Source organism: Sorex araneus, chromosome 2, assembly GCF_027595985.1.
Source record: "Sorex araneus isolate mSorAra2 chromosome 2, mSorAra2.pri, whole genome shotgun sequence".
NCBI lineage: Eukaryota > Metazoa > Chordata > Mammalia > Eulipotyphla > Soricidae > Sorex > Sorex araneus.
The window spans coordinates 135,224,265-135,252,160 of NC_073303.1; the positions used below are offsets into that span (position 1 = coordinate 135,224,265).

At 42.4% G+C, this 27,896-nt stretch overlaps 1 protein-coding gene across 2 annotated transcripts; it reads left to right on the forward strand.

Moving 5' to 3' along the window:
• Positions 1-622: 622 nt before the first annotated feature.
• LOC101550671 (ropporin-1) lies at positions 623-14,593 on the forward strand. 2 transcript variants are annotated; one of them, XM_004606664.2, is made up of 5 exons: positions 623-753; positions 5,131-5,248; positions 6,495-6,656; positions 13,220-13,395; positions 13,894-14,593. In XM_004606664.2, exons 1-5 carry the CDS (start codon positions 638-640, stop codon positions 13,958-13,960), a joined length of 639 nt encoding a protein of 212 aa, XP_004606721.1. In that variant the 5' UTR covers positions 623-637; the 3' UTR covers positions 13,961-14,593. The 2 variants fall into 2 exon arrangements, with proteins under 2 accessions (XP_004606721.1, XP_054984765.1); XM_055128790.1 differs by lacking the exon at positions 623-753 and adding an exon at positions 1,707-1,825.
• The last annotated feature ends 13,303 nt before the right edge of the window (positions 14,594-27,896 follow it).

Sequence of the window (27,896 nt, forward strand, 5' to 3'; positions counted from 1 at the left end):
TTCCCTCCTTCTCCCTACCCCACATCCTTTCTATTATAATTTGGTTCACATGTTTACAATAATATTAACTTTTATAACTTCATTCTACATGGATGCCTCATTCCTAAACTAATGAACATCCAAGACCCTTGACCTCTGCCCTATTTTATTGCCCGTTCACCTTCTCATCCCTCCCTTCCACTTCTCCTTCCTTGGTATTCTCATTTCTACAATCCGGAGTCAAGGGTTTGCCACCACTGATTTCTACCATTCCCGTGTCTTATTACTCACTCTATCACAAGTAAGTGGAAACATTAAAATTTGAGAAAATTCTGTAAGAATAATTTAATCCGTTGGAACGACATCACTAGATTAAGTTTTTTGAGTACACTTTTTGGCTCTTATTTTTTTCCAGTGAGCATGGCTTGTGTGCTTTTAATGTAAAGAGCAGTTATTTACATCAATCCAAAGCAGGGGTGACTAGCTAACTTCGGGGTTATGTAAGATCAGATTGCGTGTCGCGCTGTCTGTGGCCTGGGGACTCCTTCGTAATCGGAATGCCAGAGACTGATCTCTGCTCAGGATTCCTGCCGTCTTATGATTCAAACATTTCCTTTTTATTTCCCGCCCCCACCCCAGCCAACAGATCAACAAATCAATGCCTCAGACAGAGAAGCAAGTGTGCATTCCCCCGGAGCTGCCGGAATTGCTGAAGCAGTTCACCAAAGCTGCCATTCGGACCCAGCCCCAGGACCTCATCCAGTGGGCTGCAGAGTACGTGCAGGCGGGCGAGCGCGGAGGGACGGCCTTGGGGACCGCGGGGAGATTGCCCCGGCTGCAGCCTGGCGGCCAGGACTCAGCATCCCGCCGGACCGTCAGGCTTCCGTGGCGTGGAGCTTTAGAATCCACCACCCAGAAATCCATCAGATTAGTTGAGGAGTGGCATGTCCGCCTAAGCGGGCCGGACCGGCCAGACGTCACAGTGTCCCTGAAACAGCAAGAGCTGGAGGAGGACCGCCCTCCTCGGCGCTCGCACAAGACCCGCGGCCCTGCAGCTGCGGGATGCAGGGCTCGGGAATCCCACCCCCACACCCCGCACCCCAGGCTGGGTCACCTTTCCCCAGGGTGACCCGAGGCCGCTCTCCTGGCACGCCACGAGGTGGCGGCCTCGCGCCGGGGAGGACGACGGCGCCTGGGGTACCCTTCTGAGGATGCCCGCCTCGCGCCACGCCAGGAGGGTGGTGATGCTGTTCTTCTGCGTTCCTTAGAGTCATGTGGTTCTTCCCTCCACCTGGAGACGTGGGCATAGCGCAGACTGCGTTCTAAAGGACACGGGAGCTGGGCCAGCAGCAGGGCAGGAGGATACGGGAGCTGGACCAGCAGCAGGGCGGGGGGACACGGGGAGCTGGACCAGAGGCAGGGCGGCAGCAGAGGCCACGCGGAGACCAAGCGCCCTCTTCCAGGAAGAGTCAGGCCGCCCAGCCAAACCCCTCACCAGCAGTAGCTACCGCCCTGGAATGGGAACAAAGAAAGCCTCTCAGCCTTGACATGGTTTCTTAGACAAATGTCCAGGAAACTGGGGGCCTGGGGCAGGAGGTGGGCAGTGGGAGGTAACTAGACCGCCCAGGTCATTTGCAGTCTGTACATGGTGGGTGGGAGGGGGTGTCAGGGCATAGCAGTGCTCAGGGGGAGGGAGTCTGCAGAGAGGCTAGAGTAGGTGCCTCTGAGGGGTCTCAAAGGCACCAAAGGAGAAGCTAGAGCAGCCCCTGCCAGCCTCCGTGAAAGCTCTGATAAACGCGCTGCGTGTGCTCCTCCGTGGACCTGACCTAACGGGGAAGCTCTACTGGTAATGAGCCCTGTTTCGTTTCCTTGTTCTAAAGAGTCTTTATTACCCCTAAGATTGCAGAAGACAATTTCTTAGGCATACTCAAACAGTGTTGTATGCTCTAAAGTTAAAGACCTCATGTTATTGTTCTTGTGCTGTAATTTTATTGCAAGTAAAATGTCATTTCTTGGTTTGTCCCTGACATTCATGGGAGAAAACATTCCTCTGTTGTTGCCTGCTCGCTTCTGTATTGCACCTCGGGCTATAAACTTTAAATATCCGTGAAGAATCAGTTTGTCCTTTAACAACACTAGAAAAGGAGAGCTTGGCCTCAGAGTGTGCTTCATCCAGTCCTCACCTGAGAAGCACTTAATGGAAGGTTTTATATGACTTTACAGACCTGCACTATTTTAGAGGATAAAATTCCACAAAATTCCAAGACAAAATATATGTCTAATGCACCATAAGCAAGAATGTCCCTACATATGCCTTCCCAGAGAATAAAGCCCCTGCGTGTGTGATAACCCAAATTTGCAATATGTGACTAGCCTGGGAATTGTGCTCTGCAGAAATAGCCTGTGGGTGACTCAGTCCACACACTAGCTTTCTGCATATGCCAGTCCTCTAGCTATACCACCACTAAAAACATTGTTGCTCACTTTTTCCTTTTTTTTTTTTTTTTTTTTTTTTTTTTTTTTTTTTTTTTTTCTTTTTGGGTCACACCTGGCAAATCACAGGGGTTACTCCTGGCTGTGCACTCAGGAACCACCCCTGGCGGTGCTCAGGGGACCATATGGGATGCTGGGATTCAAACCCGGGCCGGCCGTGTGCAAGGCAAACACCCTACCTGCTGTGCTATCGCTCCAGCGCCCACTCTTTCCTTTTTCTTTCCTCCTTTCTTCCCTCCCTCCCTCCCTCCCTCCCTCAATCCTTACCTCCCTTATTTCCTTCCTTCCCTCCTTTCTTCCTTTGTTATCTTTCTTCCCTCTCTCCCTCCCTCTTTTCTCTTCCTCTCTCTTTGTTCTCGCTCTCTGTCTCTTTTTCTTCACCTCCCTCTCCTCCCTCTCTTCCCTCTCCCACACCCTCTCTCCCTTTCTTTCTTTCCTCCTTCCTTCCTTCTTTCTTCCCTCCATCCCACCCTCCCTCCCTCCTTTCCTTCCTTCCTTCCTTCCTTCCTTCCTTCTTCTCTTTCTTTCTTTCTTTCTTTCTTTCTTCTTTCTTTCTTTCTTTCTTTCTTTCTTTCTTCTTTATTTCTCTTCCCTCTGTATTCTTTCCTTTCCTTCCCTTCTCCTTCCTTTCTTTCCTTCTTCCCTACTACTTGCTTGCTTGCTTTCCTTGTTTCTTTCTTTTTTATATATAATGTAGTACTGCTGTTTATTCATCTATTGATTAAGCTGATTGAATTGGTCATGAACTCCACATTACTTTTTTAATTCAGAATGTTAAATTTATTTTATTGTTTTATTATTATTTCCTCTCTTTTTATCTATTCAAGATGAGATACAGTTACAAAGCTTTCATGTTTGAACTTTGTTTATACAATCATCAAACACCCATCCCTTCACCAGTGCACATTTGCCACTACCAAAATCTCCAGTATTCCACCCCCTTCCCATTCTAACCCTTCCCCTGTCTATGTGACAATTTCCCCCATACTCTTTCTCTACTTAGGTTACATTTAATTTTTCAACAGGAGTCCCACCATTACTCAAAACTGCCCCAAAGGCAATGTTAGACGATTTGTTTTGTATTGCTTGTTACAGATCGAATATCATGTCCAGGACATTCTGTGTTGTTCTCTTCTGGGAGCTTTAGTTTATAGTCTCTGGGTCTTGGCCATTAATGAGATTGTCTGTGAGGCAGTCTGTGGGTGTGATTGCCTCCTTCTTTTCTTCTTGTGCTGGGAAATGAACCAAGGCCCGCTATACACAAGGCATGTACTGTACCACTGAGCTATGTCCTCAGCCAAACTGAGAGTTACTCTGGACAGCCACTTGTGCCTTGTGTCTATCCCATGATGTCATCTAAGTCTAGATCCATAGCCTGAGGTCACACTCCATCATGTTATCATCTTGAACCCTCCCCCTCCCAATATCAGACTATATCTATGGAGTGTGCTCATACGTACTGTCCAAAGTGGCCTTGCCTCTCTCTTACTCACCTTGCTGAGGACCTTGAAGGGAAGGGATGGCTGGCGGGTATTGCTTTAGCTCTCACAGCTCTGTGTCTTAAAACAGGCAATGGGACTCCCATCATTGTATGACTTGTGTAGGGTTGATAAAATCCTCCCTTAATTTTTTGCTTATTACCTGGTTCTGGAGAAAGTGATAGAAAAGAGAGACAGTAATTTTTGATGCATGGACAATCAATGACAAAGCTTCTGTTGCAGACAAATCTTTCCATTTCGCTGCATGAATGGCACATTTTAACTGCTTGTTTAAACTGCTTGTTAAACTGCTAGAGGCAGTCTCTGTGCATCTGCCAGTTCTGATGTGGGTCTTGGTTACAAGTCCACTCCACAAAGCACTAATGGTAAAATAGATTTTATTAAAATTTTTAGGGAAGATAGATAGGAGAGTGCTGCATCGCATACCCCAAACTCTTTTTTGCCTTGTCTTCTCACCTTCACCTCTCTTAGAGCCCTTTCAGCCATTTCTTTCTTTTCCCTGAAGCTCCAAGCCACAGTGCCTCCAGCCAAACCCTTCCTGGCTCACCCTTGGAGTCCTTTCATCGCCCCTATTCTATAAGTTACTTTGGTTCTTTCAATTGCTCTTTTTTGAAGTTATATATCTCATCTCACTTCTCAGTGACAGACTTTATGTCAATAGCTTTTATGCCTGAAAAAAATACTTTAGGTTCTAGGATTCATCTTCCATAAAATAATGACAAAAACAATTTAGTTTTCTTTCCTTTTATTTCTTTCCATATATATGTATATATTATACATAAACATATATAATAGGCATCATGAGAATGTCTGTGTTTATCTGTGCTGTATGTACATAGCATGTAAATAACAAACCAAGACCAAATGTGTTTTATAGAATTTTATACCAAACTTTTATTGGTTGTTCCACATCCTAAAAGAGGAAAGAATCTTTTTTATTTCCTAAGCATTCCTGTGCCTTAAGTGGGAAGTAACACAGTCTGGGTTTTCTTATACATAAATGAAATAAAAACTGTGCCTGGCACATGGAAGTCACTTAATTGTTCTTTCCTCCATCCCTTTTCCTCAAAAAGGTGGGGAGTGAGGGGGGAATTCCTTAAGCAGCCAGAGGCATTGGAGTATAGCATCCTTTTCTTACCCTTTATTTTTTTCCTTACAGATATTTTGGGGCCATGGCCCGTGGAGAGAGCCCTCCAGTGAGAGAGCGGGCTGAGCGAGCCCCTTTTTCGAACTGGGCAGAGCTTACACCTGAGCTGCTAAAGATCCTGCACTCTCGGGTAAGGACCGCAGACCATGTGGAGTCGGGGCATGAGCAGGGGACAAAGGGAGGAGGGCTGGGTGGTTCCAGACAAAAACCTGCAATTCTGTTGCCAGTCAGCAGGCTGCATAAAATCAGTATCATCTTAAAATTCACTAATCCATCTCTGCCTTGAAAGTAGATCTGGGGGGGGGGGGGGACTAAGAATGCTATTGAAATCGACTCTAAGTTGAGTTGGCAGTGGAATGATCCCAGGATTCCCAGAAGTTGGCTGAATGTCTAGAGGCTCATGACAATACTAATTCATTCTCTCCAGAAAATACAGACCCACATCCCTTGACCATGTCTCTCTAACTAATCAATACCATACTATAATGCTCATCACAGTTGGAAGGATAACATGTTATGGCTTCCCAGTTATCCCAGCTGTAGACAGAGAATAGATCTTAGGGAAAACCCTGACCCCACGATTACATCATCCTGAGATCTGCTCAAAGACTGAATGAAAGGTGAGACTGACATGAGGAAGTTTGTAGATTGGCAAATTCCCTGTAAATAAGGTTTTTCACCATCGTACCTGGTTTTAGGATACAAGATAAGGGGTTTGGGTTGAATGAAGACGGACTGAATCAGTGCCTGCATCACAGATACTGAGCCTTTTGCTATAGTCAGGGTCAGGGAGTGCTTCACTGGGCATCTGTACCATAGTGCATTGTTGGCCAACAGCTGGCCTTTCATTCGCTTCCTTCTCTCATACACTTATGCAGTGGACATGGCAGGAACCTGAAGTGCCTGGGGCCAAGCAACATGAAACATTCCAGGCCATCAAGCCCCATGATATTCCTGAGAAGGCCTAAGGGATGCAGGGTAAGGTCTTTGTGTAAAGAACTCAAAGGATACTAGAAGCAAAAGATGAAATCTAGTTTCATCACTAACTAGTGGTATTAGGGGCCTTATAGAAAGGGACAGCCTAAAAATAAAATAGAATAATATGAAAGCATCAGAAAAAATAAATGATGAAAGATTCATGTTTACTTTTCCCTACAATTCTGACTTCGAAGTTAAATATGATTCAATTATCTCAGGCATTGCTCTGTTCTAGGCTGAAAATTTCTCTGCCCTTGCTAAAAGAACTGCCTGGCAGAGTCCTTCCCTGAACTTTTGCAGTGTGCTGGGAGATTAGGGGTCCTGCCTAAGCTGGGTTTCCTGAACAATCTATTGTTCTTACCTCATACTCAGGCCTTATGTCTTCCTTTGACCCACAGGTTGGTGGCCGATTGATCGTCCATGCAGATGAGCTGGCCCAGATGTGGAAGGTGCTGAGTCTCCCAACAGATCTGTTTAATAGCGTGATGAATGTGGGCCGATTCACGGAGGAAATAGAGTGGCTCAAGTTTTTAGCCCTTGCTTGCAGCTCTCTCGGAGTTGTAAGTTAGCTTTACTGTCTGATGCTTGTTATAGGGAAATCTTTCTCTGGAAGAGCAATGCATCTGTACCCACAGTCCGCTGACTCTCTAGCTAATGATGAGTCATGTTCTCATAGTGAGAACTCTCATACTTTCTGAACTGAGATCAATTTCTCTGCTCATCTGCCAGAGGAGTGACTGACTAGAAGAGAGATTCAGGAAAATTTTAACCTGGCCCTGGAGCTCTCTCCTGGTTGACTAAAAGGGGCTTTTAGGTGAATTTCAAATCATTGCACACAAATAGTTCCAGTGCACTTCATTCCCTCCCTTCCTATTCTGAGAGATAAACTGTGACCCAGCTGCAGGGTAAGATTTACTTATATTGGGTTCTAGGCTCTTAGAAGATACTCCTAGGAGATACATGAGACTCCTCAAAGAGGTGCAACCTTATAGAGAATTTCTATGATAAGCATAGTTCTATAAAAATTAGAAATGAGAGAAAGTGAGGAGATGAAACTGTCTCTAGACATACAGCCATGATGTCACCATTAATGCCGGATGTTCATACAAATTCATGAAGTTTTCAAATTTGACCTCATTTACAGTTAGAAAGCTATTTTCCTGTTTTAAAGAAAATGATACTGTAACCAGCTTATAAATGTATATATATATATATATATATATGCTTTGGTATCATCCTATATGTGGAAACACTTGTTAAACATGGTTATAATAACTTAAAATGAATCAGACTTTTTTAATCCCTAAAATATTTGCAAGTTAATGTGAAAAGTATTGCTTCTGCCAAAACCAAATAGTCTGAAAAGGTAGTTTGAATAATTTAGCATATCTGAACACGATCTTGTTCTTTCTTCCTAAATATGCCTTAAATCTGCACATTTGACTTTGTTTCTGCAAAAAATACAAAAAAAATATTACAGCCTAATTCTTCCTATGAGTTTTCTCTGTAACTTTCATTGTAATTTGTTAGAGAAGAAAGGAGAGATAACTCCTGGTTTTTTTTTTTTGTGTGCATGTGCTTTATAAGAAACATATGTATAATATATATAATGAATTCCTTTTTTTCTAAAGAGGAGAGGAAAATGCAGCATGAAGATGTGTTATTTACTGATAATTAATTATCAGTATCACATTTCTGTGGAAACAGCCCTAAGGATTCAGGTTTTTTGTTGTTTTTTTTTTTTTTGAGGGGCATGGTTTGATCTGTACCCAGCAGTACCAGGGTTTATTCTGGCTTTGTGCTTAGGAAACACTCCTGGTGATGGTCGAGGGACCCTATGTAGTGCTGGGGAATAAGCTGAGGTCATAATCATTGTGACCATATGCAAGGCAAGTGTCTTACCTCCTGTATTAGCTCTTTGACCCAGGACTTTTTAGGTTTTATGTCACTGTCACTGTCATCCAGTTGCTCATTGATTTGCTCAAGCGGGCACCAGTAACATCTCCATTGTGAGACTTGTTACTGTTTTTGGCATATTGAATACGCCCTGGGTAGCTTGCCGGGCTCTCCGAGTGGGGCAGAGGAATTGAACCCGGGTCAGCCGCGTACAAGGCAAACACCCTGCCCCCTGTGCTATGGCTCCAGCCTAGTCACTTTCTCTACTGGCTTATTTGTGTGTGTGTGTAGGTTTTATGTATTTTATTAAAGTCTCATAGTGTTACACATTCATTCACATCACATCAGAGACATACACACCCATGTGCGTACACACACACACACACACATACACACACACTACTACTACTGCTGCTGCTACTACTATATTATATCTGTAGTTTATTCTGATCTTCTTAATCTTGCTCACAAAGGTTAGAGTAAGAAAAGAAATACATAAAATCCAATCTAAGAATTACAGTCTGAGACAAAATGGAAACACCTATAAGAGAAATCTCCCTGTTGCTCAAATTGCTCCTCTTTGCCCTTCTCTTCACTGGCAGCTGAGTGTCCAGTGGCAACTCTAGGATGTCAGGGCAGTCAAGTGAAGTTTTTCCACATCCCTTGAATCCTCCTTGCTGTCTCTGATCTCCATGAAATACTCGTCCGCAAGGTCGCTAGCTGCTTGCAGTTTATTGTCTCTCACAGAACTGTGGTTCCCATTGGTTCACCTCCCTTTTCACCGGTGCTGAGCTAGAAACTACCAGGTTGTCCTTGACTGTTCTCTGACTTGGTAATCTACTCCCCAGCCAGTCTCCACCTTGAGAGAGATATTAGTCCTCCCCAGTCCACTTAGTCACAGTAACTGGAAATGACATTGAAAGACAAATCTCAGCCCTTCCTCTGCTTACCCGACGGTGCAATTACTAGTTCACTTTAATCTGGCTGCTTCCAGCTTGTGATAGAAAAACCAGAAGTTAGTTTCTACCTGGAGCTGTGTACCTCCATTCAAAAATGAAGATGATGGATAAATAAGATGTTCTGTGAAGTTCTTTTGTCTCTAACATCCTGTAATACTCTCTCGCCTCTTTTTTCCACTGAGACACAATCAATTCTGGCTCTAGATAACATAGGGTTGCTCTGATTCTGAGATGGTCCAGGATGTCTGCTTGACTTTGATCCTCAACTTTCTTTTGTTAGTTTCTAGAGGCCAGGGAGATGGTGCAAAGTGCTGAGCACATGCATTGCATATGAGAGCCCTGGATTCCATCCCCATACTGCTTGGTCCTCCAAGCACTGCCAAGTACGACCCCCAAAACAAAGAATACTTAGAGGTGTGAATAAGGGGCTCTGTGAATCCAGGAGGTAACACCCCCTTGTTTTGTGTTACACTGAATTTAAGTGCGCAGGAATCAGAGTGTCACCTTCTGGGAGAGGCTTTGCATCAGCATTAATCCATAGAGCCTTAGAGGCAGGTCCACGAATTTCCTCCTTCCTCTGCCAACTTATTGAGATCTTCATGACATCTTAGAAGTCCAGATCTTTCCTTATAGAGGAATCCAGGCAGGAATGTTTGGCAGTAGGTGCTTTAATCCTGAGCTCTGTGGCTCTCTAATGTTATTCAGAGACCTGGATTAATGTTATTCAGAGATCTAATGTTATTCAGAGACATGCAGACCTGGATTCACCTTTCTCTCAGCCTTCTTCCCCTAGACCACTGACACCTATTAGTTCAAATCATGTCATTGTGTTCACTTGAAGGAGTCACATATCTCTATAGCCAATAATTCATTCTCTGAGTCTTTCGCCTCTGAGTATTTTTAAATTAGGCTCGTAAAATGCTTGAAGTGTGTTCCTTTGAAGTGTATATGACCAGAACAATCTAATGCAACAAAAAAAATTTAGATATTTTACTCCTGAAACTTGGACTCTCCCTGAGGAGTTTTGTTTTCAGAGGGGCCTGTTTCGGGAGCTCAGTGTCCTACAGGGAAGAGAAAAGAGGTTCTGTAGAGAAGGAGTAGTTATGGGGACCATGGGGAGGGTGAACAGGGCACTGCACATCTTCACCCAATCGTTGTCTATCTGTTTGCTGAGGTTTGGCGTCATCTACTAAGGCCAAGACTTCAGAATGGAGGGCCCATTCGGCAGCTGGTGCTGTCTCCAATTTTGCTCTCCAAGTATTCTGGAGCTTGCATGCTGCAGAACCCTAGCACCAAATATTTTGATATCCCTAACACCACATATTTTCTTCTGATCCCCACCAGGAATGATCCCTGAGCACAGAGTCAGGAGTAAGCCCTGAGAGCAGTTGGGTGTGGGGAATGAGAGAAAGGGGAGGAAGTATGGAAAGAATGGAATGAAGGACTTTTGTTTTGAAGTCAAGCAAAAAGCTTTAGTCTATAGAGTTCTTTATTCAGTGTTCCATTTATTATACTTAAAATATATTTTATTTAAAATACTTAAATATATTTAAAGTGAAGAAAATAAAATGTGAAGATTGGGGGCTGGAGAGATAGCACAGTGGGTTTGCCTTGCATGCGGCCGACCCAGGTTCGATTCCCAGCATCCCATATGGTCCCCGGAACACCGCCAGGGGTAATTCTGAGTGCAGAGCCAGGAGTAACCCCTGTGCATCGCCAGATGTGACCCAAAAAGCAAAAAGTAAATAAATACATAAATAAATAAATAAGTAAGTAAATAAATAAAATGTGAAGGTTTATTATTTGTATAATCAATGAAAGATGATGCTTGGAGTTGAAACCACTTATATTAGTTTGTTAGGATGACCCTGATGACTACAGTACTCAGACTAGGTGGCTTGAACATCTTTATTTTCAAGTGGAAGCTAGAAGTCTGAGTTCAAGCATCTTTGCTCTCTCCCCTTTTCTAATAAATGGCTTTGGTTGTCCATTGATTGTCCTTCAATGCATGTCTGCCCCCATGCTCTCATGAGCTTCTTTCTCCCTCTTATCTTCTATCTCTCCCTCTCTTTCCCCCCTCCCCCTCTGTCAGTCTTTCCTGTTTGTCCTTCCTCTTACAAGGACACAGGTCCTGTTGGATTAGGAACCTCTATAATGACTTTGATTTTACTTTTAAAGGCTCTGTTTCCAAAGAGAGTCTTTTATGAGCTACTACAGGTTAAGGTTTCAACTTAAGTATTTTGACACAATTCAGCCTATAATAGCAGCTCAATTTATTTTTGGGTCACACCTGGCATTTAGGAATTACTCCTGGCGGTGCTCAGGGGACTATATGGGATGCTGGGATTTGAACCCGGGTCAGCCGTGTGCAAGGCAAACGCCCTACCCACTGTACTATCGCTCCAACCTCAATAGCAGCTCAATTTGTAGGAGACTGCAAGAGGAGGACAAGAGAACAAAGACAAAGGGGAATAGCTGAATGATTTTTAAGAGAAGCAGAGACAATGTGCTATTGATGGAAATTATGGCATTAAGGGCATATATGCTTACACATCTGTCCGAAATTACTGTCTTGTTAACTTCATCTCTGCTACCTTATCTCCCATCTCACTGACTACCTTTTGCCCAGCCCCCCTCCAGCCTACTTCCCTTGTAGGGAAGGTTCCAGCTCATGCCTCATACAGGCTCCACATTAGTCTCCAAGAAATGACTCCCAGAAGCAGGAAAGAGTAAATGAAGGTGGCCTGCTGCAACCCCCAAATTTCCTCTACCTTGTACGGTCAAGCATTTTACAAGACCAATGTTCTAGTCCCTGAGCTATTTAAGATGTATGTCCATTGGAAGTTTTGCTTATTAACACAACAATATTTATACAAGAAGCAAAAATTTAAGTATTAAATCAGTTGAAATTAAAATAAATGAATGCAAGTCATGTAAGCATGACTTGCCATTAGGTAAGACTGTCAATTCAGGAAAATGGACCAAGTTTATTTATTTTCCCTACACACTTTCTGACATTCAGACTTAATTTCCTTGTAACACACCACAAAGTTAAAGAAACACCATCTATAATTCTGTTATATTCAGAGAGAGGAAGGAAGCAGAATTGCAAATATCAGTTGCAAAGGAAAAACAATGCAGGCCAATTAGGGAACTAGAGCAGTTACTAATTCAGTCAGCACCTCACCACTCAGGACTAATTTTCACTGATCCCTGAGAAAGTGGAAAGATAATCTGCACACCATGTTTCAGTAAACCACTTTGTGTGTGTGTGTGCGTGTGTGTGTGTGTGTGTGTGTGTGTGTGTAATGCATGTATCTGTATATATCTACTGACCTGCCTTTTCTAATTCACAGTTAAATAATCCTTTCTTTTAGTCATTCTTTCATCCCACCATTTCATAACTTTTGATGTTTGAAATTTATCCAGAGTAGGGCTTTTCCCTTAAGACACAGGTAAGTGAAACCTCTGTTTTGAATACGATCCTTTAATGATCAAGTTTTGTTATAAAGACTAATTGCTTCTCTAGAAGCCCCGCTATGGAAATACCTGCTCTCTCACCTGCTGATTTCCTCAAGCAACAAGGTTAGTGCTGTGGCATGTAAAGAGCTAGGTGGTTCTGCTCTGATGGGATTGCAGGTGTTAGAGAAAGTGGATTTATCTTGATGCTCAGCATCACTTTCATGCACCTGGAACTCTTATCCCAGGACATCACTTTACTTCCCTTCTCCTTTACACTGGCATTTATCTGACTGTATTGCTGGATTATATAACATAGCTAGAGATAAGATTGGGGAGCAATTGAAAATAAAGTATGATTCTAATTTATATAATATAATATCAATTTTTTTTTGCCTTTTGGATCACACCCGGCGATGCATAGGGGTTACTCTTGGCTCTGCACTCAGGAATTACCCCTGGCGGTGCTCAGGGAACCATATGGGATGCTGGGAATTGAACCTGGGTCGGCCACGTGCAAGGCAAATGCCCTACCCGCTGTGCTATTGCTCCGGCCCTCAAATTTTCTTTAGTGAAGTTATTCTGATTAAACCAATAAATATCTTAAAGTATTCATTAGGTTACAACCCAATTCCTCGAGACACTATACCTCCAACAAAGAAAGGACATAAATATTACATCATTCCCAATTCACTTTATGAGAGCAATAGTTTGGTGGTGTTTTTTTTTTGTCCTAGCCTCTATACCAATTTTTGGACTCTAGTTTGGAATAGTGACCTTCTACTCATTTAATCTTATGGCTTTTATAGACCATTGCAAAAACTCTCAAGATAGTGTGTGAAGTTTTATCATCTGACCGTGATTGTGGACCTCCACGGATTCCTTTTAGCACTTTTCAGTTTCTCTACACATACATTGCAGAAGTGGATGGGGAGATCTCTGCCTCACATGTCAGCCGAATGCTGAATTACATTGAACAAGAAGTGTAAGTCAACTCAAACCAATTAGAGAGGAAAGGATAAAAGGATGAGTAATCTGAAAGGCTACGTTATAGGAAGTTGCTCAATTATACTTTCTGGGTACAGAGCAATACTATAAAGCACAAGAAGCAATAGGGGTCTGAAAAATAAAGGTAAAGAAATTGGAGAGAGAAGGGGGATCTGGTGGATAAAAGAGAGATTTGTAGCATGCCAACACCCACTTCAGTTGCATCACTGAGGAGCATGTGAGAAATTCAACGTCTAGAGTTGCTCCCTGAACCTTATGGAATCAGACGTGTGGGGTTGGGTTCAGGCTAGTAAGGCCTCCCCAGCAGAAGAGGACGAGGAGGCAGAGGCCGAGGCAGAGACATAAGTGGCAACAATCCTGAGTCAGAGTCCAGGAGGAGTGGCCAGTGACAAAGCAGTGATGTGGGATGAGAGGGTTGCTCATTTCTAAGGCTGATTGTAGATGACCTAATGCCACATGTTTTTTTCTTAAACAGAATTGGTCCAGATGGTTTAATCAAGGTGAGTGACTTTACCCAAAACCCCCGGGTTCGGCTGGAGTAAAAGCACCCTTTTGGCACTTTCAAAGAAGACAGAGATGATTGAGCTTCACAATGATTGAATCTCTTCTGCCATCTGATGTCAAATTTCTTGTTAAACTGGTACACACTAATAAACAATTAGGCAAACATGTGAAATCAGAAATGTGTGTAAGTGAGATATAAAATTGTATAAACAAAACAGAAGATTAGCATTCTCCTAACACAGATACAACACACAAAGCCTGGATAGGAAATGATTTTGAATCAAAGCCAGACAGTGAAGGTACCACCTAAATTCTGACCATACTCTCCTATTTCCTAGGGTACAGCAGTATCCATGCACAATTTTGAAGTCAATCCACAGGAAGCACTAATAAAGCATTACAGAGATAGCATTATAGAGATAGCATTGCATTGTCCATAGATTTTTCTGACACTATTTACAGAGTCACACGACCCTCTTGGAAACTTTTGTCTGAGAAAGCAGATGAGTTTAGCAGACTGTGTGGTTATTATTCTGAAGGGCAAGTGTGACCGGCATGTAAGCATGTTAAGTTGTTAAAAGTTATTTCTGGGGGGATATCATGTTATCTTAGCTTTTGATATACATTTGTATCTATATGAATGGGGGAGAAATTTCTCTATTAGTGTCCAAATAAAAGAAGATTGTAACAGGATGTTCGAATATTCTGTTGATTTTTTTTTAACCTGGAGTGAAATAAAGCCATCTAAAATAGGTGAGGAGATGGCTCAAAAGGCTAGAAAAGATGCTTTGCATAAGGGGTCCCCTGAGTACCACCAGGACTGGCCCCTAAGCACCTCACTCAGAAACACTCCTTATAAGAATAAACTGGAGTAAATTCTACCCCATACTAAGTGGGAGGGCAATAAGTAACCCGCATTTTTCTGCAAAGTTAGATGAAAATTCCCTACCAGTTATATTCACTCTGGGGACTCAAACTGTTTGCAAGGATTGAGGCACCACAATTGAAACTTGGCATTAAAATTCAAAGAAGACACGCCCTTGGCCCAGATAAGATCTGGAGCTGCGGCGGGAGCAAAACGGATCCTCTGCTCCTAAAGACTATGATCCAAGAGGTCTTCTAACCCATTTTGGCACCCAGAGCGGCTTCTTACAGTAATACATCTAGACTGTGAGCTGTGCTACAACTCCGTGCCGCCCGGGGAGGGGTTTTTCCTCTCCACCCTGTTTTTCTCCGTGGAAAATGGGGGCGGTGGCAACATCCACATGGCGAGAGTCACCTTCTAAGACTCCCAACCCAGAGGTATGAATTTTGCAGTGTTGTGGCTCATAGGCGATCAGGGGAAGGGGAGTTACCGGCACGCCCTCAGCCCAGATAAGATCCGGAGCTGCTGCACGCACGAAAACGGACCTTCTGCTCCTAAAGACTATGATCCGAGAGGTCTTCTAACCCATTCTGGCATCCAGAGTGGCTTCTTACAGAAATGCATCTAGACTGTGAACTGAGCTGAAATATCAGAAATCCAAAATCCAAAATGAAAAGCTCGTAGAGTCTTCATTCTCAGCAATGAAAAGAAATTATTAAATTGATGCCTTTTCAGCAGGCCTGATTGTTGGGGGAAAATTTCAAACAACAATAGTGAGTTCTCTATTGAAATATTGAATGTATTCAAAGTATAGAGAGAATAAAGTGAAGATCATTAGCTACTTAGGTGGGGGCTGGGTGGGAGGAGGTTATTTTGGGGTTCTTGGTGGTGGAACATGTGCACTAGTGAAGGGATGGGGGTTCAATCATTATGTGACTGAGACTTAAAAAAATTTTTTAAAGTTAAAAAAAAATTCAAAGAAGAATGAGATTAACCTGTAACCTGCCACAAGGTTCTTGGTTTCTCTTATTGTGATCAATGGATTTAAGTATAATCTTACCTGGGACTGGAACATTAAGTGGAGCAGAAGGAGCAGTCCCAATTTTAAGGAGCCTAAAATAATACATTAATAAACATAATAAAAGCTGAGGGATTCTTACTATATTTGAGAAAACAGATTGAATAAGAAATTAACCTTCTACTGTCCTGAGTATCATCCCACAGGAGTGAGGCTAATAAAATCCCAATCCTTTTTTTTTTTTTTTTGCTTTTAGGGTCACACCCAGTGATGCTCAGAGGTTACTCCTGACTCACGCACTCAGGTATTACTCCTGGCAGTGCTCGGGGGACCATATGGGATGCTGGGAATCGAACCCAGATCGGTCTCATGCAAGGCAAATGCCCTCCCCGCTGTGCTATCACTCCAGCCCCCCAATCATATTTTCCAGTTCCACTATCAACACTTGAGCCTCAAGACACTCCAGGTCCCTTTTACTGATCCTTATACAGTTTTCACTCATTTAGCATCCTCTTTCTATTTCACGAATTCTTTTGAGCTCTGCTCACTGGAGCACTACTGAAAATCACAAATGAACACATACAAATCAAAAACAGATTCCTTTGGAGAGGTAGCAGAATAGGATAAACCAGGAATCTGATGCACAACCTAGGTAACTAGGCTGGCAGAATAGGAATGATGCAACTGTTTTGGGAGAGGGAAGTGCTGCTGTGTGGTGGACAAAGAAGCTAAGATGTAGGTTTAGAGAAAGTTACCTCCTTGGTACAAAAATGTTCTCACACAGAGAGCAGCACTGCTTTCGAATGACTCGTATTTTGTGTATGACATGAGTTGTTATATTCTCCCAGCCACTTTCTGGGGTCCTCCCAGCCTCACCAATCCAGACTTCTCCCCACACACCCCTCTGATGTGCACCCCAGACTAAATGCTCTTCTCCAAGGCCAGTGAAGACAGTCACAGCCCATGGATCACCTCTGCCTCAACCCCATCCACTTCTCCCTCACTATCACATGCCTGTGCCACTCTGAGAAAGCAGTCACACAAAAACAGAGTTGTTATATTCTTGTGAGAAGAGCTAATACAGGTGTTTGACACATCAAGAGGCAAGTGAAGGAAAATCATTGGGATTTAAGGCTAGTTGAGATATATGTACAGCTCTGCTCATTGCCACTCAGCACAATAGCCAAGGTATAGAAACAACCCAGATGTCAAACTGCAGAGCACCAGATCAAGAAGCTGTGGTATATACAGAAAGGAATTCTATGCAGCTCTAAGAAACAATAAAATCATGCAATTAGGAGCAACATTGATGGACCTGGAGGATAACATGCTGAGCGAAGTAGTCAGAAAGAAAGGAATAAGAATGATCTCACTCTAACTTTTCAGTATCAATATTGCAAACCACAATGCCCCAAAGGAAAGGAAAAAAGGGGAGAGAGAGAGAGAGAGAGATAGAGAGAGAGAGAGAGAGAGAGAGAGAGAAAGACACAGACAGACAGACAGAAAGACAGACAGAGACAGAGAAGAAAAGCGTCTGCCATAGAGGCAGCCAGGGAGGGGTTGAGGATGATGGGAGAGACTGGAGCTGGGGACACTGGAGCTGGAAAATGTACACTGGTGGAGGGATGGGTGTTGGAATACTATGAGAAATCCAATTATTAACAGCTTTGTAAGGATCTATGTAGGGAGCCACTTTACAGAGCCTGGCTCTTCTGATTAAACAGAGGCCTACTTAAATTCCCTGTAACAAGGTTGCCACTACTGATCTTACTGATCTTATCACCATTTGTTTCTCACTAGCGAAGCCTATGCCTGATCTGCATATTACTACTGTTTGTATGGGGGTCCAGGCATGCATACCATATCACCTCCTCCCAGCAGAGAGGTATAAGTACTGTAACTGCCAGTAGAATAAACTCTCTCTCTCTCTCTTCCTCCTTCTTGCTCTATGTCTGTTCATTTGGCTGAGTCCCCTCCTCAGCCCCACGAAGGATCCTCCCTGCTGGACAGGACAGGACCCCCACAGATCTATGTATTCAATTAAAAATTTTAAAAAAGACCTCCGGACCCTGCAGAGGCGCAAAAAAGCGACCACCATCAACCAAGCTCTTCCAGAATCCTTTCTCGAAACAAAAGAGGAATACTGATATAGTGAACTGGAAGGTCCCACCTCCATACCACCACAACAACATGAAGAAACAGCACAAATCCCTACCATGACGAGGAAGAAAAGAGTCCAGAAGCCTCAACAGGGGTTATCCACAAATACGATCTCTCTGACAAAGAATTCAGAGATGAAATGTTGAAGATGATCAATGAACTCAAAGAAACGGTGGAACACGCATCCAGCAAATTAAAGGAGGACATGAAAGAAAAAATGGAACGGACAGCCAAGAAAATACAGGAAGAAATGAGAGCAGAAATAAAAAGGCCACAAGCAGAAATATCACAAAGGAGTCAGTAGATGAAATAAAAAAAACTCAGTGGGTCATTTTTGAAGTCGGCCTCGAATGCTGGGGTAAAAGGCAGCTCAGATAGAGAAGGGACCACCATGTAAAGGGTGCTAGGAGGTCCCACACGGGATAGAAGATGTGGGCTGAAAGTAGACTATAGACCGAACATGATGTCCACTTAATACCTCTACTGCAAACCACAACACCCAAAAGAAGAGAGAGAACAAAAGGGAATGTCCTGCTGCAGAGGCGGGGTGGGGTGGGGGGAGCATGGGATTGGGTGGTGAGAGGCATGCTGGGACTATTAGTGGTAGAAAATGGGCACTGGTGGAGGGATGGGCACTCGACAATTGTATGACTGAAACGCAAGCATGGAAGTTTGTAAGTCTGTAACTGTACCTTATGGTGATTCACTAATATGCTCTCGGCTTGACCAGTGTTATTAACCAGAAGCTGAAGGATGACGAGGTCGCGCAACTCAAGAAAATCACCGACACCCTGTGGAACATCCAGAAGGACCTCAAAGACCTGTGACTGCGGGCTGCCAGGCTGTAGAAATGTGCCGGCGATGCCTCGTGACGGACTCGGCGCCTTTAGTTTCCATCCATGTATATGCATCTCAGTCAGCTTTTATCTTCCTAAACATGTGAAAAGGGGGCACCCCAAAATCAAAGCTGCCACTGGCTTAGTACTTGCAGTATGAGCCTTTGAACAAATAATAAATTAATGACTGTAGTGTAAAAAAAAAAAACTAATAAAAAATTTAAAAAAAAAACAGTGGGTGCCCTCAACAGTAGAATGACTACAGCTGAAGACAGTAGTGAGCTTAAGAAGCTCATACTGAAGAATCAGTGAGCTTAAATATGAGCTGCAGAAAGCTTATAGGAAACAACAAACAATGGGAAAAGACCTCAAAATAGCTTTAGGGCGAATCAGAGTCCTAAGGGATGAATTCAAGAGAAACAACATAAGAATCATTGGAGTACCAAAAGGACAGGGAGGCAACCCCAATGAAAAAGCCACAGTTAAAGTTATCATCGCTAAGAAGTTCCTAGAGCTGGAGAATGCAGGCATCCAGATCCAGAGCCTGAAGAGTGCCAGCTAAGAGACCCTAATAAAAAAATCCTCCAAGATATATCATAGAATAATGGATGCCATGGATAGAGACACAATACTGCAAGCAGCAAGGTCAAAGAACGAAATCACATACAACGGAGCACCCCTTACATTTACAGCAGACCTATCAGAGGAAATCCTCCAAGCTTGAAGATAATGGTGGGATATAGTGGGAAAAAAAAACTCAACGAACTGAACAACTCACCAAGAATACTTTATCCAGCTAAACTTTCACTCAAACTCGAAGGAATGTTTTACTATTTCATGGATAAACAACAGCTCAGGATCTTCGTAGACTCAAAACCAAACTTAAAGAATAAAGGATCTACTGGAAGACAAGAAAAACCCCTACACATGCAACAAACCCCTACAGAAAAATGGCACAAAACCCCATGACAATAATCTCTCTCAATGTCAATGGCCTAATGCACCAATTAAGAGTCACAGAGTGGCTAAATGGATTCAGAAACTGAATCAAACATTTTGCTGCCTACAAGAAACACATCTGAAAAGTCAGAGCAAACACAGATTCAAAGTCAAAGGATGGAAAACAACCCTACAAAACTCCCTCAGAAAAGCCGGGGTGGCCATACTAGTATCTGACAACATAGATTTCAGGTTGAAAAATAATAGAAGGGTCAGCGAAGGCCATTTTTTATTAATCAAGGGATATGTATAGCAGGAAGAAATGACACTCCTAAACGTGTATGTACCTAATGAGGCACCAGCTAAATACCAAAAACAACTGCTAATATATTTTAAGGAGGACATTACTAGCAACACAATAGTAGTTAGAAACTTCAAAACCACCTTATCGCTTCTAGATAGACCAACAAGATTAAAACTCAGCAAGGAAACACTGGTTTTGAAGGAAGAAATAGAAGAGAGAGGGCTAATAGATCTATACAGGGCTTTACATCCCCAAAAGAAAGAATACACATTTTTTTCTATTGCACACAGAACATTTTTCAAAATAGGCCACGTGCTGGGTCACAAAACATACCTCACTAGAACCAGGAAGAGAGAAATTGTATTAACTATCTTTTCAGACCACAATGCATTGAAGATAAAAGTTAATCACACACAGACAGAGAACCAAATCAAACACCTGGAAATTAAACGATTAAATGTTGAACAATGAGTGGGTCAGGGAGGAAACTAAGGGAAAAAATAAAAAGATACCTGGAAACAAGTAAGAATAAAGACATGAGTTACCAGAATTTATGGGACACAGCTAAAGCTGTATTAAGGGGAAATTTATAGTGCTACAAGCGTTTCTCAGGAAGGAAGAAAGAGCCCACATAAATAACTACTTCACAGCTTAGAAAAGGACCAACAAAAGGACCCTAAACCAGGCAGAAGGAAAGGAATAACAAAACTTAGAGCAGAAATTAAAGACATGGAAACCCTGAAAACAATATGAAAGATCAATGAAACCAAGAGCTGGTTCTTTGAGAAAATAGACAAGATCGATAAACCACTAGGAAGACTCACAAAGAAAGGGAGAGAACCCTAATAAACCGAATCAGAAGTGAAAAGGGGGATATCACAACAGAAACCAAAGAAACACAAAACATCATCAGAGACTACTTTAAAAGTCTGTATGCCACAAAACAAGAGAACCTAGAAGAAATGGATAAATTCCTGTCTTCCTATGCTTTCCCAAGAGATTTGGAATACCTAAATAGATTTGGAATACCTAAATAGACCTATCACTATCAAGGAAATTGAAACTGTAATCAAATGTCTTCCCAAAAGCAAAAGCCCAGGTCCAGATGGATTCACTAGAGAATTCTCCCAAACATTTAAAGAGGACTCACTGCCCGTTCTTCTTAAGCTTTTCCAGGAAATTGAAGAAAAAGAAACTCTCCCAAACAGTTTTATGAGGCACATATCTCCCTAATACCAAAAGCAAACAAAGACACTACTAAAAAAGAAATCTATAGGCCTATATCCCTGATGAACATGGATGCGAAGATCCTCAACAAAATGCTAAAAATAGAATCTAACAACATCAAAAAGATCATACACCGTGACCAAGTAGAATTCATCTCGGGGATGCAAGGATGGTTTAACATCCGGAAATCAATCAACATAATCCATCATATCAACAAAAGATAAAAACCATATGATGATATCAAGAGATGCAGAGAAAGCATTTGACAATATCCAGCACCTGTTTATGATGAAAACTCTCACCAAAATGGGTTTTGAAGGAACTTTCCTCAATATAGTCAAAACCATCCACCACAAGCCTATAGCAAGCATTATCCTCAATGGGGGAAAACTAAGAGCTTCTAAGATCAGGGACAAGACAAGGATGCCCACTCTCACCACTTCTGTTCTATATACTATTGTACGTACTTGCAATAATGGTTAGGCAAAAATAAGATATTAAGGGCATCTTGATAGGAAAGGAAGAAATCAAGCTCTCACTATTCGCAGATGATATGATACTATATCTAGAGAACCCTAAAGCCTCTACCAAGGAAATCTTAGAAAAAATAGATTTGTACAGTAAAGTCGCAGGCTATAAAATCAATACCCAAAAGTCCAATGCTTTCCTAGATGCAAATAATGAAAGAAAGGAAAGTTGCATGAAAAAACCAATCCCATTCACAATCATGCCTCAGAAAATCAAGTACCTCAAAATCAGCTTAACGAAGAAAGTAAAGGACCTCTACAAAGAAAACTATAAAACACTACTCCACGAAATAAAAGAGGACATGAGGAAATGGAAATGGAAACATATCACCTGCTCATGGATATGGAGAATCAATATTGTCAAAATGGTAATACTCCCAAAGCATTAGACAGATTCAATGTGATCCCTATAAGGATACCCATGAAATTCTTCAAAGAAATGAATCAAACACTCCTGAAATTCATATAGAACAACAAACCCCCACAAATTGCTAAAACAATACTTGGGAAAAAGAAGATGGGAGGCATCACATTTCTCAACCTTAAACTCTACTACAGTGTGGTAATAATTAAAACAGCATGGTCCTGGAACAAAGACAGCATCACAAACCAATGGAGCAGGGTGGAATATCCTTACACACACCCTCAAATATATGCTCATCTAATCTTCAATAATGGAACAAGAAATGTGAAGTGGATTAAGGAAAGCCTCTTTAACAAATGATGCTGGCAAAACTGGACAGCTACATGCAAAAAAATGGGGTCAGACCTCTACCTAACACCACGCACAAAACTTGGATCAAAATGGATTAAAGACCTCAACATCAGACAGAATCCATAAGATACATTGAAGACAAGGTCAGCAAAACCCTCTGTGACATTGAAGCTAAAGTTATCTTCAAAGATAACACACCTCTGACCAACCAAGTGGAAACAGAGATAAACAAATAGGACTATCTTAAACTAAGAAGTTTCTGTACCTCAAAAGATACCGTGACCAGAATACAAAAACAATCTACAGAATAGGAAAGGATATTCACCAAATACATCTTATAAGGGGCTGATACCAAGGATATACAAGGCACTGGTTACAAGAGAAAACATCCAACCCCATCAGAAAATGGGACAATGAAATGAACAGAAACTTTCTCAAAGAAGAAATCCGAATGGCCAAAATGCACATGAAAAAATGCTCCTCATCACTAATCATCGGGGAGATGCAGATCGAAACAACAATGAGATATCATCCCACACCACAGAGACTGGCACACATCCAAAAGCAACCGGTGTTGGCGAGATGCTGGTGGGAATGCCAACTGGTTCAACCCTTTTGGAAAACCATATGGATGCTTCTTAAAAAATGGAGCTCCCATTTGACCCAGCCCTACCACTTCTGGGAATATATCCCAGAGATGCAATAAAGTATAGTAGAAATGACATCTGCACTTACATGTTCATGGCAGCACTATTTACAATAGCCAGAATCTGGAAAAGACCCAAGTGCCTGAGAACAGATGACTGGTTAAAGAAACTTTGGTACATCTACACAATGGAATACTATGCAGCTGTTAGAAAGGATAAAGTCATGAAATTTGCATATAAGTGGATCAGCATGGAGAGTATCATGTTAAGTGAAATGAGTCAGAAAGGGAAGGACAGACATATAAAGATTGCACTAATTTTTGGAATATAAAGTAACAGAATGGGAGACATACCCAAGAATAGTAGAGATGTATACCAAGAGGATTGCTTCATGTCTTGGAAGCCGGCCTCAAATGCTGGAGGAAAAGGCAGCTCAGATAGAGAAGGAACCACAAAGTAAAGGGTGCTTGGAGGGCCCACTCGGGATGGGAGATGTGAGCTGAAAGTAGACTACAGACCCAACATGATGGCCATTCAATACCTCTGTTGCAAACCACAACACCCCAAAGGAGAGAGAGAGAGCAAAAGGGAATGCCCTGCCACAGAGGTGGAGTTGGGTAGCGGGAAAGAGGTCAGGGTGGTGGGAGGTATACTGGGATCATTAGTGGTTAAGAATGGGCACTGTTGGAGGGATGGGTACTCGATCAGTGTATGACTGAAACGTAAGCATGAAAGTTTGTAAGTCTGTAACTGTACCTCACAGTGATTCATGTAAAAAGAAATTAAATTTAAAAAGCTTTAAAAAAAATTCTCTCCACTCATGTGGGACCTAAAGTTTCACAGCAGGGTAGCAACAGAAGGCCAAACGCAACAGAACAGGAGAACTGATCCACACAACTGAGTTGGAGTGTACCTCTGGGGGAGTTGAAAGGAAGATGAGTTGGGATCCTTGGCGGAGGGAGGAGGTACAATAGTGATGGTGGTGTTGGAATTTTGTGCATGGGAAACCACCAAAATATTGAAGAATCACAGAAGCTCAATAAAAATTTGAAAAAGACCTGTTGGAGCCAAAATAAGAAATAAATCTAAGATTGGAATATCATTGTTGCATGACTACCAGCTTCATTGTATGCTCATTACAATACTTTGGGAGGGGCACATCTGGTTTTCTGCTCTGGGGTCACCCTTGGCAGTGCTTAGGACATCATATTGGAAGTTTGAGCCAGGGTCTGCCACATGCAAGGCATCTTACCCCCCGTGCTATTTTTCTGGCCCTACCAGAAAATTGTGTTTCAAGGTAAAAATCATACCCACTTGTACTATGCTAGAGCAAGTTTTCAATTGCTAGAGCAACCCCTGGAAACGGTCAAGTATGGTCAAAATCTGGGTCTTACCTTGGTTCTGAGAAATACCCAAACCAGAGATTTCCTCCCCTGAAAAGTCATGAGTAGTCCACTCCTAATTAATTTGTTATATTCCATTTGTTTTTTAATAATTCCTTTAAGATGTAATTAAATTTAAATGTAATTTAATTTAATAATTCCTATACAATTTATGTAGAAATGATGCTACACTCTTTGGAGTATACCTATACTTGGATTCTTAGAGAGTATACTCTATTTTATCAAACTGTCTTACTTAGAACACATCTGCTCATCTCAGTATAGTTACATTTTGATTCTTGAGTGGTTAGTTTTTTAATTTTTAACTTATTTTTATGTAGAAAAAAGCCACAACAGTTGATAAATCACTTGTAATCACTTGTATCACTTGTCATCCCGTTGATCTTCGATTTGCTCAAGCAGGTGCCAGTAACATCTCCATTTGTTCCTGTCGCGTGCTAGTGTAGCCCAATGGTATCCGTTTGCTCCAGGAACATGAAGAACCTCAAATCGTTGGTTCAAAGTTTTGACAAAGAAGTCTGACCTTCTCGTAGGTGGGCAGCCACACGGTCTTTTGACGTCCCGTGGAATTCAGTCAGTAATATCTCTAGCCCAGTGGTCATCTCTAAATCGCATTACGTGTCCGGCCCATCTATTTTTCGATGCCTTGGCAAACGAGACAGGGTCCCTGATTCTTGATTGTTGATGGAGATTTAAACTTCGGATTCCTTCTCTCACTTGAGTAAAACGTGATACTTCAAGCATAGCTCTTTCGATTCCTCTTTCGGATACCCAAATAGCATTCTCATACTGTTTTTGTAGGGCCCAGGACTCTGAGCCATATGTTAGTGCAGGAAGAATGGTGGAGTCAAAAAGATGTGCTGGGAGCTGTAGGTTCTTTGTCCTTTTAACCATGTCTTCAAAGCTCTTGAAGGCGTTCCATGCTGCTCTCTTCTTCCTGTGCAGTTCTGGCACCAAGTAGTTCCTCATGTTGAGTTCTTGACCCAGGTACACATAACTGCTGCATTTGGAGATGTTCATTACACTGAGAGCAAATGGAACATCAGGAACTAGTTCGTTTTTCATAAACATCATTTTGCTGAGATTCAGCTGCAGTCTGACCTTTCCACACTCACGGTTGAAGTTGGCCAGCATTTGTGCCACTTGGCTAATGTTTGGTGTTATTAGAACAATGTCATCAGCAAAGCAGAGGTGGTGTAGTTGCCGACCATCTATCTTCACCCCCATTCCTTCTCATTCTAGTCGTCGAATGACATTCTTAAGGGTGGCACTGAAATGGTATCACCCTGATGAACGTCAATGATCACTTCCTTGTAGAATGGTGAGATCTTGGTGGTGAATCTGTGATACATCTCACAGAGGGTCTTGATGTACTGAGTTTGAATGCCCTGTTTGGATAGGGCTTTGATGATTGCTTCAGTCTCAACAGATTCAAAGGCCTTCTTTAAATCAATGAACGTTAGAGAGGCATCTTGAACTCTCATGAAACTTCAATGAGCTTGGTCACTGTGTGGATATGATCGATTGTGCTGAATCCTTTTTGGAACCCGGCATGCTCGCATGGTTGTCCTTCATCTAGTGTTCTGCCTATTCTATTCAGGATGACTCGAGTGAATAAGTTGTAGATGACGGACAACAGGCAGATTGGGCTATAGTTGCCGATGTCATGAATGTCTCCCTTCTTGTACAACAGAACGGTCCTGCTGGTTTTCCAGTGGGACAGAACCTTGCATATGGATAGGTAGCGTGTGAAGAGCCGAGCCAGTGTAGTGACGAGTACTGGTGGCAGATTCTTCAGATATTCAGGTCCGACCTTGTCTGGACTGGGGGCTATACGCATCTTTACCGACGAAATAGAGTGTCAGATTTCGGAAGGGAGGACATTGGGAACTACATATCTATCCTGCGGAATTTGCTATGTGGGCAGGTAGACATGGCTGTCGTAGAGATCCAAATAGAAGTCATGAATAATCCTCTCCATTGCCCCTCTGAAAAATGTGATAGATCCATCAGGATGTCAGAGGGCAGTCATCTTGGTCTTGTAGTTGTCAAAGGGCAGGTGAGCGTTGTAAATACTTTTCCTGGCTTCTGCCAAATCAGCCAACACTACTGTTCTTCTCTCTTTGAGGTCTTCCTTTATTGCTTCTTTGCACAGCTTTGCGAGCTCTGACGTTAGCTAATGATTGCCTGAAGCTCTTGCCAAAACAAGTTGGCGAATGAACTCGAGGGTTTCCGAAGACAGGAATCTGTTTGTGGCTTTCCCACTCTTGGCATTCCTCATGCTGTCATGGAGGTGCTGAACCAGTTGATTGTATTCCTCACCAGTGTTGTCAATGACGGCATCTTCCCATGTTGCCACAATAGTGCCAAAGAGTTCCCAGTTGGTGGTCATTCTGGGAATTCTCTTCTTAAACTTAAACTTTGCAGACCTTTCTCCCCGCTCTGTGAAGTAGAATTTTGCACAAACGAGATGGTTGTCTGATCCTGTTTGGAATTTTGGAACAACAGTGACATCGGTCAGGCAAAACCTTCGATTGAATATGATGTGGTCAATTTTGTTGTGGAACTGTCCTCCAGGAGACTCCCATATCCAACATTTAGATTCAGCCTTCTGGAACTGTGAGTTACCATGATGGTCTTAGTCGACATGATGAACTCAGACAGTCTCTCACCCTGTTCGTTCTATTCTAGACCATGGATCCCAAAGTGGAGTTCTTAGGGCAACCTTCTCGGTCCTATCTTGGCATTAAAATCACCAACAATGATCTTGTAGAAGGTGTGGTCTTCTTTATAGAACTTCTCCAGCTCAATGTAAAACTTATCAATTTCTTCTTCATCATAGTTTGATGTTGGTGCGTAGATAATGAAGATAGAAACCGCCATCAGTGAGTCACATCTATTCAAGCATAATCGTCTGATTTGGGTTGTTAGGCATTCGAATGAATCAATGCTCATGGCCAAGTTCATGTTGACACCGACACTATCAATGACTCTGCTGTCGCATGTTCTGAGGAACAGTTCTTCTCCCGTGTTGAAAATGGCGTGATGTGATTGATGCCCTCTTGTTTTGGTCAGATCAGTGATGTTGTACTTGATCTTCTGTGCTTGCACCATCAGGTCCTTGATGGATGCTTCTGATGCCAGTGTACATGCGTTGAAAGTACAGTCATTTTAGTCCTTCTTCGTTTTGGCAGTCTAGTTAGTCTCTGACATTTTATCAGCCTCCCCTTGCTCATCCTTCTTAATACTGCCATATTGGGGGCTCTTTCGGTGTCAGGCGAATGAGGCCCATTGTTGTTACTGTTTTGGGCATATCAAATACGCCACTCATAG